We start from the raw sequence: 14,614 nt of genomic DNA on the forward strand, positions 1-14,614 counted from the left end.
CTCACTTTCCCCCCATTTTTTAAAAACTACTTTATCATTAAACTAGCAGATTCTTTTCCCCTGCTTGATAAGCACAACCAACACATTGAGAGACATGCAATTCAGACCAAAATCTCCCCCCCTTCTCATTTAAATTAGTTTGACCAAACACAATCACCCTTTTTTAAAAAAGCATCCCAAGATATTCATTTGGGCATAAAAAAACATCAAATGGTGGGCACTATTTCTGCCTAAAATATTGCATAAATTATAAAACAGCCACCCAACTTTGCTAGCAGTTTGCCATACTACTTCTATACCCAGGACAAATTGATCCGCAGAGCCTTTTTCGTAAGGCAGAGAGGCGAAAGTTGGCCATCATTAGTTCCTGGAAAGCACTGCTTATGTAAATTACTTAAAGCCACTGGATGTTTCTATTTATTGTTGACCTTCAACAACCCAGAGCATCAGGCTGCCAGGTCATACATACTTCCCAAGTAGGTAAACACAGCAATGCCCATTCACATACAGTATGGGACTATTAAAATAACTCAATCTCACCCCCTGCTCCTTTAGAAGTGCTTAACACCTGTCAGCAAATATCTTTGGACCCAAAGTACTGTAAAGCAAACATCGCTGTCATAAGGAAGTAAATATGCTTCATTACAAACACAGCCAAACACTTCGATAGCAAGCTTAAGGGACATCCTGGGCTGCTGGACTCTGCCCCTTAAAAGAACATGCACCAGCCATTTCAAGACAACGGGGAAACGCTGACGTGTCTGTCATGCAAGAGGTCTGAAGAGGATGGGACAAACGTGCACAAACTGGAGAAAGATATAGGAGATTAAACAGCATACACTTGAGAGTCTTCCCAGGGAAGGAGCAAGTCAGTGTCCGTATCACAAAGATGCACTTTAGCTGCAGTTATGCATGTAGTAGAGAGGCAGCCATCATTTAGCCTCTCTCTTGTTTAGGCCATGTCAACATAATAGCCAGACAGTGTATTTTTGCGTGGATATCCAAAGGCTCCCAACTACAAGTTTAGGGTTTTATACCTGAGATTCTGGAGCATTCGAAGGTCTAGCCCAGGCATCCCCAAACTACGGCCCTCCAGATGTTTTGGCTTACAACTCCCATGATCCCTAGCTAACAGAACCAGTGGTCAGGGATGATGGGAATTGTAGTCCAAAACATCTGGAGGGCTGAAGTTTGGGGGTTCCTGGTCTAGCCTGTTTAATCAGTGGTGATTCTGTCACCGTAAAGGGTATTTTCTGTCAAGGCTTTTCAGCTAATGTGAATCCTGTCTGTCACTGAAAATGGTTCGTATCTCAGTCACACCTGAGCCGGGTATGAAAAATAGCTTCTTTCCTCACTAGAAATCCTTTTCGCTTAAAAAGACACAAACATGGTTGCTCTATAGTAAAATGCTCAGACATTTCAGACGTTTTTTTAATTCTTTCAAGAGGAGGTCCACCAAAACCCATCCATTTCAACCTTTAGGACTGGGTGGGAAACCTGTAGTCCTCTGTTTAATTTTATTGGTGGGAAGTCTGATGTAGTGGGGGTGAGGATAGAAGGACAGTGGGTGGGAAAATCAAAATGGTTACAGCAATGGAAAGGGGAGAGGAAACAGTGTCCTGTTCCTCCCCCAGCAAGCTGCTGGACAGGGAAAAGAAGGTAGGAGAGAAAGAAAAAGAAAAGGAGTAGCTCTGCCAATAAATAAACCTGTGGCCTTAACCCCCATTGGCATTCAGCTCCTGAAAGATTACACCAAAGGGAATGCAGCCCTTGACAGAAACAAGGTCCCCTATACCTGCTCTAGAAGGTAGCTGAAGATGCAAGATCTTTAGAAAGGTTGAAGTGGAAAAAGAAGTTTGGGAACCACTGGCTTATGGTTTAAAAATATCAGGATTGATGAGGGGAGAAACAAGATCCAAGGTATTGCTTATTATATGTATTCTTGCAATCTACTTTGAGGTTCAATGTCTGGATAGAAAAGCTATATATATATATATATATATATAGAGAGAGAGAGAGAGAGAGAGAGAGAGAGAGAGAGAGAGAGAGAGAGAGAGAGAGAGAGAGAGAGAGAGAAATAACAAAAACAATGTATGTTTAATGCCTTTTTAAAAATGGGTAGGGGGAAGAAGAAGAAGAAGAAGAAGAAGAAGAAGAAGAAGAAGAAGAAGAAGAAGAAGAAGAAGAAGAAGAAGAAGAAGAAGAAGAAGAAGAAGAAATAATCATCTTCTTGGCACTGCAGCAAAGGAATCCCCACTCAGTTGTGAGGTGATGGGGGAATACTGGTTATGTAACAGCACAGCAAGAATGCACTAATACTTGGGGGAGGGGGGGGACGTGGAAGCTCCCTTTTCATTTTGTCAGTGATACTGACAGATTGAGACAAGTGCAGCGCAAGGCCAAATGGAATTATGAATAATTCATTTCGCATGTCAACCTGGCAGCGGCAAGATGAGTATAAAACCGCTAGAACTTCTGCGCTCCTTTTGAAGGGCATGGTGAAAACAACATCCACAAACCATGCAGTGATTGGGTTTGTATAATTTGAAAGGTGTTACGGAAACTGCAATCATAAAAGAGCTCAGCTGCGAACACAGCAACTCCAAGTGTTTTCAACAGAACAGATTTAGGTGTGCACTAATCTTTCCTTGTGAATCAAACCAATGCAAGAGTCACGCAGCATCTTAAAGACTGAACTATGTGTTGTGGGCATAAGCTTTTGTGGACTCGTGATCTTATGATGCAATAAAATGGTCATCCAGATGTGTAAGTATGCACACTCTGAGTCCAGAAAGACAACAATGCACGTACTATGCTTTCATTATGAAGTGATGGTTCAATTAATGCAAGCCATGGATGTCTTGAAGAGTTATGTAGAACACAAATAAATAGAGGACTCAATCAAATGAATACAAGATCCAATCAGCTTGGAAGTGACCTATTTCTGGCTGCTGTCCCCAAACAGCAAAATTAATAATGTTATGTGCCCTCCCCAACCTGGTGCCCTCTGGATATTTTGGAAGATAATCATCCCCTTTCATCTGCCATGCCGATTGGCACTGATGGAAACTGGTGCAAAATATCTGGCGGTTAGGGCCAGGCTAGGGAAGGGTGGGATAAGCACTGCTTTCTATAGCCACCCCGAGGATTTCAATGTCAAATGTGCTAATGAATGCCATTACAGAGCCCTCAGTGTGAAGGAATTTTCCTTTTCTTTTTTTACTTGCTAGGTATATGGGCAACTTTAAGGTCCTTTAGGAGAACATATACCACTGGTTTAATTTTCCTCGATGATGATAATTAGGATGATGTGAATTCATTTCTGTACTGCAAACTCATATAAAAATATATCAACGTGGTGTACAAAATCTCCATTAAAACCCTAACAAATTATCCCCTGCTTACTTTTCAGATCTTTGCGAGCCTTCCTAACATATAAGAAGTTTTTAAATATATATACATATAAAAAAGGTAAAAAGGTAAAGGACCCTTGGACGCATAAGTCCAGTCAAAGGCGACTATGGGGTTGTGGTGCTCATCTCTCTTTCAGGCTGAGGGAGACAGTGTTTGTCCACAGACAGCTTTCCGGGTCATGTGGCCAGCATGACTAAACCGCTTCCGCTGCAATGGAACACCATGACAGAAATGTTGTTTACCTTCCCGCCGCAGCGGTACCTATTTATCTACTTGTACTGGTGTGCTTTTGAACTGCTAGGCTGGCAGGAGGTGGGACAGAGCAAGGGAGCTCACCCCGTCATAGGGATTTGAACCGCCAACCTTCGCAAGCATCTAGCACGGCAGGTGTCAAGCGGTAGCATAGTAGGACACCACCAAAGGGCCCATAACCCAGCAGGCGGAGTCACTGGCAAGATCCCTCCTTGTCATGGACTGGTTGGATGCAGAGGAACGATGCAAGGAATCAGCTCCTGAGCAGGCCTTGTTTCTTCTTCTAATAAACCTACTCCATGTGATTTATTGCTCCATCACCTGCTCGTTTTCTTCACCATTGCAACCTACTTGTTCGGACAACAGTGAGTAGTTAGAAGGGAGGAGCAATGCATGTTACTGCCTGCTTACTCATTGGCAAGCAAGTGAATGGCAGTATTGATGAAGAAGGAGAGAAGGAACAGGAACAGCTGGTGCCAACAGTGGGGGCACTGGGAGGGTGGGAGGCTATGGACAGTGTCTTAGTCAAGGGCTCTCCCAAAACCCATTGCATCGTGTGTTTTAAGAATGGGTTTCAAAATTAATCGGCATTTCCTTTTTTTCTTAGTCCAGAAGCAGAAAGATAAAAAGGCAAAAGAAAGCTCAGAGCAATGTGAACCCAACGAAACTAGCAGCCTGCATAAAATAGGATGCTGATGCTGAATAGCTGAACAAATAGCTGGCAAAGCATCCCAATACACTCAGTGGCAAAACACATCAGTCCTTCCATCTTGTGACCCTGGAGGAAAAGTAGATAATAATAAAAAAATCCAAAGGAAAATGGGCTAGAAGGTTTCTGGGAGGTAAAAAGAGATGCCTCCGGCAGCTTAGCACACTCAGTCACAGCTTCTCACTCTTTGATTCGAAATGGATTGACGTGGAACGACAAGCTCAAGCATCACTTGATAACTCTTCTGCAGGTTCGCTCCTATCCACGGCTTCAGTGACGTATACGCCAAAGGAGAACAGCAAAGGAAAGTACTTCTAAATTTGCAAGGGGATTTGGTAATTTGGTGTCTCTTTTATGTGGAAGCTTTCAGAACTGTCCAGACAACCAGCAAGTTAACAAGTGGGCGCCTCTTTGCCCCTCTACACGCAAAAATGCAGCTAAAAGGAGTGCTTTGAGACCATGTGGTATAGGTTCTCTCTTCCCCAACAGCATTACTCACCTTCAAGTCCCGATGGACTACGCCCATCTGATGGCAGTGTAGCACAGCCTCCAGGATCTGCTGAATGCAATGACTGCATGCAAACACCAGGGGGCGTGTGTTAGTTCCAAGCCGTACACTCACTGTCTGTATACCCTCAGTGAGACTGGGTTATAGTGCAAAACCAGCAAACAGAGACTGTAACGCACAACCTCCGGAAATGGACCCGCATTCCTCGGCTAGAGTAGCTAACTTCCTCAGGCGTGAGTGTGCTGCTATGAAGCAGCTCACTTAGCTCATTTTGATCTCAGCAGTGCTAAGGAGGAACGGCCCAAAATGGGGTCTACTTTTACACACAGATCTCATTTTTGGCCATGTATTTCGTATACAGATGAAGAAATAACCTCCCAGAGCTATTTGCAAGCTTGTATTAAACACCTGGTGTTGTTTGCTCCTTCTATTTATTTGAAGGTGATGGTTCTTTTGCACTGCCCAACCTGCAGTTAATATTACTTTCCGGCAGTAATGTGTTTTTAAGGCAAATTACTCACTCCTCGTGGTTTCATTTAGCCAAGCGATTATGTGCTTGCTCTTGCCTGAGGGTTGGTCCTACTCTAGCAGAGCAATGCCAAGCCAGTTGTTCTGCTACTATAACCCAAAGTCTCTGCACAGAAGTGGTGTTTTTTTTTAAAAAAACAAAAAACAAAACCTGCAGGCTGACATACATCACAGCCGAAGTTTATGTGGCAGGTGCAAGCTCCCTCCAATGTTTGTGGAGATATCTATCATACCACAGATATAAGTGGTGGTGGGGAAATAAATCCTGGAAGGTCACTTTGTCTTGCCACACCTATTTCAGCTTCTACCGTGATGTATGCTAGACCTGTGACACTTGCAAACTTGAAAGCAGCACCATGCATTATCCATTTGTCATCCTGAGGATGAGAAAGGAAAGCGAAGGGGACTTCTCAGCCGAACCCACCCTTCAGCCTCAAGCCAAGAAAAGGAAAGGAAAGAGAGAGAGAAACACTTCTTAGCCAACCTATGGGCACCAGATACTGACCTTCAGGTCTCTGTGAACTATGCCATTAAGGTGACAATGATTAACACTTTCTAGAATCTGCTGTATACAATGACTGCAGAGATACAAGGGCAGAATGGAAGGGAAAAAACATTTTAAAGGCACATAATCACATTAAATGCAAAAGTCAAAATGAAAATAACTTGAAATAATAATGATAATAATAATAATAATAATAAATAAAATCACATTTTTGGACACATTTCAATTACACGCTGATCTGCAACACAGCAATGCTGTGTACAGAAATTTTAAGATTTACCAAAAAAAACAAAAGGACATTTAACACATAACATGTGACATCATTAGACAGAATACTTTGTCTTGTATTTCCCACTCATTGAATGGCAGGAATATTAGGGGGGGAAATGGCAATCTTTAGTTAAACTTTTTTTGTATATGCAAATTATTTGGGTGAGTCTAGATCAGTGTTTCCCAACCAGTGTGCCTCCAGATGTTTTGGGACTACAACTCCCATCATTCCTGACCACTGGTCTTGCTAGCTAGGGATGATGGGAGTTGTAGTCCCAAAACATCTGGAGGCACACTGGTTGAGAAACACTGGTCTAGATGCTGTTTATTTTGGTAGTCCTTGCAAACAATGTAAGTGTTGTCAATGTGAATGGGATAGAGAACATGCATAAAAAAACTGGTCACTATGCACATCATCAGACATTATGAAGACTGTGTACCACTGTTTAGTCACCAATGGTAAATTCTGCATATTGCCTAGTCCAAGGGTTCACAAACTGTGCTCTGTGAGCTTCTTTTAGGTGGCCCACAGCATGCCAGCATGAAATCTTTATACTGATTTTTAGTTCTATTTTTATTGCTTCTTCTTTTTCTTATGCTGCATTTTATTCTGCTATAATCTGAATTATATAGGGAGATGCAAACTGCAATACAATAAAATACAATAAGAGAAATGAAAGTGTCAAGAATACAATTCAAAACCATAGAGCACCTGTCACAGTGCACTGCAACTGTTATAAAGGGCAGAAAAACCATGAGGTAAGTCCACCAGGACAACCAGCAATTCTAAGATGGTCAGTTGAGGGGAGTTTGGGAGCCACTGGCACAGTCAACACATCTACAGTGGGACCTCAACTTACGAGCTACTCGACATCCGACATTTTCAAGTTACGAGCGAAAAAAGTGGCCACGCGCTTATGATTTTTTCAACATCCGAACGGAAAACCCGTTCGCGGCTAGATGCGGTTTCCTCAACTTATGAGTTTTTAGATGTGGTTTCCTTGACTTACAAATTTTTCCGTTTCCAATGCATTCCTATGGGAAACCGCTTTTCCTATGGGAAACTCGACTTACAAAGTTTTCGACCTACGAGTGTGCATTTGGAACAGATTAAATTAGTAAATCGAGGTCCCACTGCATATGTTAATTATGTTGGCAAATCACACTGTATTCTCAACTTGAAGACCATGGACATTCACTGGTTAATACATCATCCCATTTGACTTGGAGGTTATACAAACTGACTGTAAAATATGTAAAATACTTTGTTCACTCTCCTAATTTGTGCACATTCTCCATGGTGTCTAATGGGTGGCACAGTGACTGGATTTTTAAGCACATGCGCTATCCAATCCACACTAACCCCAACATATTTAAGAACACACAGAGAGAGATACAAATTCAACACTTGTACAAAAGGAACAGAAAGGGAGAAGTACAAATTAAACAATAACTAAAAAGGCACAAAATGTTGCCCCTGAATTATAAGGGGGGGGGGGGAAATCAGAAAACTATCAGTGCAATTCATTGAGGATCTGTATCATTTAATCTAGAACAGCTGTATGTTTAGCAGGCATATCCAAAAGTAATAAAAGGAAGCCGAAGCACTTTACTATGTTTCTTTAAGCCAATTGCATAAAATATGTTTGCTCTTGCTAAGCACAGAGAACTAAGCTGTAATTTAAGATACAAATTAAGACACTTTTATTTGGGCACAAGAACACACAGTTTGTCATTTTACACATCCATATTTGAATTTTTTTATCGATGTCTAGAAGCCAAGAAGACCGAAAGCTTTTTCCAATGTTCTTGGCATATTTACAGCCAAGGTCAAACACACTGAGAATGCCAAAATGGTCATATGAGGGGCTCAACAATGACCTGTTTAATGCTTTGGTCCTAGATTCCCCCCCCCCAAAAAAAAATATCCCATGGGGAACTACTTGTTAAAAGTTAGAAAAAAAAATTAAAATCACACTTTAACTTTGGGAATGGAAAAGGGCAAGAACATATAGGTTTTAGGAAACAGTGAAAATGCCCTTTTAGATACACAGAACTGCATGTGCAATTCTCTGGGTTATGACCACTGTCTCTAATACCAGCAAACATAACTGAATCTTAAACCCTTGATCTCTGAAGAAGCAGTGTTTGATGATCAGCAGAGGTGGAAAGCAGACTTTATATCAGGGGTTCTTAACCTGGGGTCCATGAACTGGGCACGTATTCCAAAACAATAAAATGAACTGTGCTAAATTTTGTATGTATGTGCATTTGGGGGGGGGGGGCTGTCCACAGCTTTCATCAGATTCTCAGAGGGGTCCATAACCCAAAAATATCTAAGAACCACTGCCTAGTCTCAGAAGCTGCCTCCCCCTTCTGTTTTGCACTGCAGAGTATATAGAGAGGAAAGAGGGAGTGGTTTATCTTCCTGGATGGTGCAACAGGAAGAAACCCAAATCCAGCAATCAAAGTCTTTTCATCTTGAGCGCCCCTGAGGGAAGCACCTGATGGGGACTGTGTGCTCAGGCTAGAAAGACAAGCAAGGAGATTTCGATCTATTGGCACTGTTCTCCTCAGGACCAAAATGTTCTCTGAAAGGGATTATTTGTACCAGTGGGCACCACTCACTGAGACGGAAAGGATCGTTTCAGATGTTATCACCCACCCACGCCACTTTCTGGAGCTCCCTGTAAAATGGCAATTAGTTAAAGTGGAAAGTAGATTAGGAACACTGTGGTGCCCAGGTGAGATCACCAGCATGCTGAAATGTGTTTCCCCCCCTGCAGGGATCACTCAACCGCTTCCATGTGCTTTATATAAAAACTGAGAAAACAGCGGGCATGGATTTTTGTGTGTGGACATGCATGAGAAGTGCTCATCACAGCAATAAATGTGGAACTCCAAATTTCAATGGAGGAAACTAGATGGGTCTGTTGGGCTAACTGAGAACCATACTTTCCTAGCAAAAATGCATTGTGAAAGAATAATAGATGAATAATATTAAAGTTCTGGGACAGTGTGATTTCCCCTGTCAAAAGGTGCACTAGATGAAGGGGAAATACTTTAATCCCTTAAAGCAGACTAAAGCCACCATCCTTATAAGGAGTGCATCATCAAACTAGGCTTGCCCAATAAATCCATGAATTCCTTGTGTGGCAAGCTGATAATGTTTCCTACTTTTAAGTCAGTACCGATGGGGAACTCCAACCATCATTTTATTATGGTGCCAAATACGGTACCACATTAAAGGTAAATAAACAGCAAATGAACAAACAGTTAAAAGCCTTGAAATTCAGCACTTACCTTGCATCTGCTTCACTGTAATATTCTCTTGCAACAATATCCTCAAATAATTCACCTCCAGTGACTCTGTTAATGATATAAAGCATTTTTTTTATATCGGACAAAAATAATTGAGAATCCTATGTGTGAGAGAATTCTATACAGTGGTACCTCTGGTTAAGAACTTAATTCGTTCTGGAGGCCCGTTCTTAACAAAGAAACTTTAGCTAATGGGGTCTCCTGCTGCTGTTCTCATTCTGAAGCAAAGTTCTTAACCCGAGGTACTACTTCCGGGTTAGCGGAGTCTGTAACTGCCAAAGTATTGAAAGTGTTGCAAAAGTACTGAATCGTGGAGCATCGTCACACATGAAGAAGGTTCATACTACTGCAACTATCGGTGCATAGATCTGCAGGATACTGGACATTGTAGTAAATGAGGCAGACCTCATCTTGCAGACCATTTTGCAAAGCGCTCTGCAAGACCCACTGCGGCAAAAAAAAAAAAGGATTGCCTAATCTCACTGTGATGTCAGGTGATTGACAGGTGGGCAGCTCCCATCCACCTGCCAAGCTTGGCCTGCAAGGGATGGGGGAGATAACTATCTACCCCACCCGCCAGATCCAGTTACCCACCCCTGATAGATAAGGTGTGAAGCAGCCCTTTGATGTCGACCTTCAGCCACCTGCTGTTCTGACCTCAAGTTACTTGAGATATTTGTATGCAATACCAAATAGTTCCAGTAAGTTTTATTCTCCTCGCTCCCCCCCTATAATGTGCAGGAAAATCACTTACATTATGATGGGCTTTCATTACGGGATCTTCGTGACGCAGAAATGAAGGATTTGGTAAGTAATTAACCTCCCTATTACGGGTGTCCACTTTTAGTAGAAGAGGCACAATAATAACTTGAAAGGATTTATATCACACTAATGGCCACTCCATCTGCTCGGTTGATAGACAAGCTCCATTTGGCTTTTCCTCAATTGTCATCTATCTGTTCCATCAAGCTACAACAGAGGGAGAAGTTGGGAAGCCGAACCACCCTCTCAGCTTGGTTGAGAGAACAGCTCCATTTGGCTTGGCTTCTCTCCGAACTGGTGCCACTAAAGCTCATCACTGTAAAGGAACCTGATCACTGTAGGAGTATTTTAGCTCCAAGGACCGATGCCTGAGTTTTCTTGTATTCCTCTTCCCTCCTCCTCTTCTTTTTCCTTCTGTGCTGCATTTTTTAGCTGGACAGAGGCAAGAAAAGCAGGAGGGCTCTTGTTCCTGCTCATGGGCTTCACAGAGACACCTGTTTGGCCACTCTTTTAAAGGAAACGTTTGTCTGATCTATCACATCTCTGTTAATGTTCTTATGACTGTCTTATTTGTTATTGATCTTAGGGAAGTTGATCCAAGAGCCTTTTTGGCTGAAGAGCTGAGTAAAAATGCTTTAAACAATAGATCTGCCTGTCCCCGTGTGGCCTTTCAGTCTTCGCAATATCAATTTATTCTTCTATTTCTAATTGTTCCACTAGAGATACTAAAGTATTTCCCAAATAAAGAAAAAAACTGCTTATAAGAAAGAAGGCAGGCAGTCTAAAGTAAGTTTGCGTAAACACCTCACTATGGCTGAATTTTTACTTCAACCAGCTCACTATGGATATTGTAATAGCTTTATAGTGATAATTATATAAACAGAATCATGCATACACAGGCAAATCCCCCCAATCTTACCACTTTCAACATTTCATTGTGAAAAAAATTATTTTAAAAACAAAACAACCACACACACAAAAAAATAGCTGAATGACTATCAAATAAGGAAACAAAAACTTTTCACAATAAAAGTGTCTATTTATTAAGCTGACTGTTTTAATATTAAAGTTTCTTGTTCGTTAGGTTTTTTAAAAACACATCAAAATGTGCTGTCCCGAGAGGTTGAAAATGAGAATTTTTTAAACATCTATGAGCTTTACAATTTTGCTCCAGTGTTTCTTGACAAAAAGAAATGTGCTCCAGAAGTGAGAAGCCCAATGTATTTCTTTTACAAAAATAGATTTCAACACTGGGCATAATTAGGCAAAACAATAGCCTTACGACTTAAGCTGCAGCTACATGTTTTTACATTTGGTGGCCTCTCTCTTCCCGTAACAGCATGCCATTTCACTGAATAATATGCTATTACATAAATCTTTCATAAATGCAGTCTTGTAAACAAAACATTTCATGCTCTCTTCTCATCTTTACCAGCAATTCTTGTGCTTTTTCAGTGTTTTCCAAAAATAGAACCTTCGACTGTAACATAACACCATTTCCTCACATTCCTCACTGAACAGTTTTGTAACACTGGTGCATGTTATTCAGAAGGTATCTGGCATTTATCTGTCTCTTATCAAGGCAGCTCACATAATTATTAACTATGATCCAGCTATGTTCTAATGCCTTGTTAGGACTTGAGCCTGTACTCTTTTCTCCTGACATTCTCTTTTCCATTTCCTTACTTTTGTGTCACAATTAAAAGCTCTCTTGGTTTGTTAAGCCACAGTTTCCCATTGTAGTACCTATAGTATACATTGGCTTGGAGAGGGCAACCCCACCAAGCCTGTCTACCAACTGGATAGTAGGTTTAATGTCCAAGGGAGAAAATTACTGGGTGTATGTATGCCCTATCAGCAAGACAACAGAATCCTTGCACACCCACCCATAAAAATAGACAGTGTTTTACAGCTGAATGCATAGCTGTGGAAGGACTGGAACCAAGATCACAAAATGGGTTAACCACTTAAGACATTCAGCTTCAGTGGATCTCAATATGCAATTAGATATAATTTATTCATCCACTACCATGACATGAACCACTTATGCCTCCTTTTCACCTGCCAAATATTAGGAACACAGAGAACAGCTCCAGGGTCTTTGTGGGCTCTCCCCACACCCCAATCTCATTCTTCAGAAAAAGAGCTTGGTACAGTATGTAGCAAGCAGACATACTTACAAATCAAAGACTAAGTAATGAAATCCTTCTTCTGATATGCTGTCATGAAGTCGCACTGTAAAAAAAGAAAGAAAAATGACATCTCTTTCTCTTTGACTCTTTTGTCTAATTCACCTTTCTGGATAATTATCTCCCATCTTTGATAATTAATTTTTCCTTTTTTATGTAAAAAAAAAATAGAGCTATGCTTTGTCTTCCTTTTTCAATCCATTTTTATAGAATCTTTCTTTCTTCATATATACAGAAAGCACTCCATCTAATAGGCTCGTATCTCTTTCCTTGCACTATACCAGCCTTTTCCAACCTGGTGCTCTCTAAATGTTTTGAACTACATCTCCTATCAGCTCCAGCCACCACAGCCAAGAATGTGGAAGTTGATGGGAATTATATTCAAAACTATCTAGAGGGCACTAGGTTACAGCTGTCACCCAACTATATTACAAATTTGTAGCATAGAAGCCATATTTCATGAATGCTAATATCTATTTTATTCAAAAATCTTTTGGGCACATAAGTCTTGCTGGGGAAGAACTTCAGTGATGCTGGGTAGCGAGCTGATGTATTAAGAGAAATGTTGTTTGCAGATCCCATTAAATGGGAATCAGCACATAAAATGTTCCAAGTGGCAACAAACACTGAATTGGGAATAGAATAAGCTGTTCAACAATTACCTTAACAACCAAGACACCCAGGAGAATAGTATGTCTTTGTTTCGCTATCTTTCCCACCCTTCACTGTGAATTAGTCAAAAGCACTTTGTTTTTATCAAGAAGGAAATGAATACAGAACTCAGTGCATTTTAGTTCACAATAGGAAGCCATATCAGGACACAGTTGCTGTTGTTCGATGAAGAGCTACTACGTAGAAAGATTATTTTGAGCGCTGCCCTTTCCCATTTTTCAAGAATGAGCTACAAGTCTCCATGCAGACCTCATTTCAGATGCCCAAGCAGCTGATCTGAACTGGGAAAGAAGCAATTAGTCTGTCAAATGCCCGGTCAACGCGTGTCAAACAGAAATGCACACATATTCCTTTAGAAAACCCACTTCTATTTAAGCGTTGACACCTTATACCTTGAAAGCATTAGAAGAACACACTTTTAAAGGAAGTGGAAGCTGTCTAGCGAGTTAGGTGTTCAGTAACAAAAAATACTGATTGTAGCTCCGTGCCAGTAAGGCAAACATTATGCTTTCTGGGCAACCTGACCTATAGCATGTGCTTTGCTATATTCAAGATCCTTGCAACACATATTATGAGCACTCCAACTACAATTAAGAGTTCAACTGTTTCAGCAGTCCAAATAGCATGCATGGAAATTTCCCTTGTTGGAGGACTACTGAGGAGTGCTCAGCTAGAAAAGCAATAAATGATATGAAACACACAAAAGGGGGGGCATCCTGTGGCCTGTGTGCACAACTTCCCCCACCAACACTGATCTTTCAAGTTTGAATGGTCCACAGGCAACTTAAGCAGCAGGGTTTATAAAATTAGGAATTGAATAGAGATTTTTCTTCCTCTCCCCTAATAGCAGAACTTGGGGTCACCTAAAAACATTCCTCAGCATTAGGTTCAAGACCAACAAAAGGACTATGTCACACAATTCCTAATTAACTCCTAGAATTCACTGCCAGAGAATGTGAATATAGCCATTAGCCTAGATGGGTGAAAAAACACCCTTTTTAGACAAATACATACAGAAGACAAAGACTGCTAAATGAGCCTTCGATGTTCATACGCATCATACCTCTGAAATGCCATATGGTGGGGAGTGAAAGGATTATTTTTAAAACACACTTCAATGATGATGTTGATGAAAAAAATGCAGTCAAACAAGGACAGCTGGATTCAGCTGCAAATTTTGGAGCAGGGTTCAGCTAACCAGTTCTGTCAGTGGAAGCCCTGCACAAGGACTTCTGGTTGTGCAATGGGGCTTACCCCCCTCTCCTCCCCCTGCACCCCCCAAATTGGCTTTTTTTGGAGGGGGGGCAGAAAAACCTCCAGAGAAGTGCATAAGGGTGGGTGTTGTTCCATATGGCAAGCTGGAGTATGTGCACAGACAAAACAATGTGAAGAACGCAATGCTAAATTCCAACCTTGGGCTGCACCCAAAGGGTTTCACCCCCCAAAAAAACCCTTTCAGGTCATTTGTACTTTGACTTATTGAA

General features: G+C 41.3%; 1 protein-coding gene across 6 annotated transcripts in view; it reads right to left on the reverse strand.

Moving 5' to 3' along the window:
- CAMK2D (calcium/calmodulin dependent protein kinase II delta) overlaps positions 1-14,614 on the reverse strand; it is a 145,680-nt gene that overhangs the window by 54,018 nt on the left and 77,048 nt on the right. For 3 of the 6 annotated variants that reach the window (XM_035113116.2, XM_035113117.2, XM_060278554.1), the window contains exons 4-6: positions 12,450-12,504; positions 9,490-9,555; positions 5,917-5,989 (exon numbers count right to left, since the gene is read on the reverse strand). In XM_035113116.2, the coding sequence (XP_034969007.1) occupies positions 5,917-5,989; positions 9,490-9,555; positions 12,450-12,504 (194 nt within the window). Of the gene's footprint in view, positions 1-4,874; positions 4,948-5,916; positions 5,992-9,489; positions 9,556-12,449; positions 12,505-14,614 lie in introns of those variants that run through there. The other 3 variants (XM_035113119.2, XM_035113118.2, XM_060278555.1) reach the window with 2 other exon arrangements.

This window comes from Zootoca vivipara, chromosome 9, assembly GCF_963506605.1.
Source record: "Zootoca vivipara chromosome 9, rZooViv1.1, whole genome shotgun sequence".
Lineage (NCBI taxonomy): Eukaryota > Metazoa > Chordata > Lepidosauria > Squamata > Lacertidae > Zootoca > Zootoca vivipara.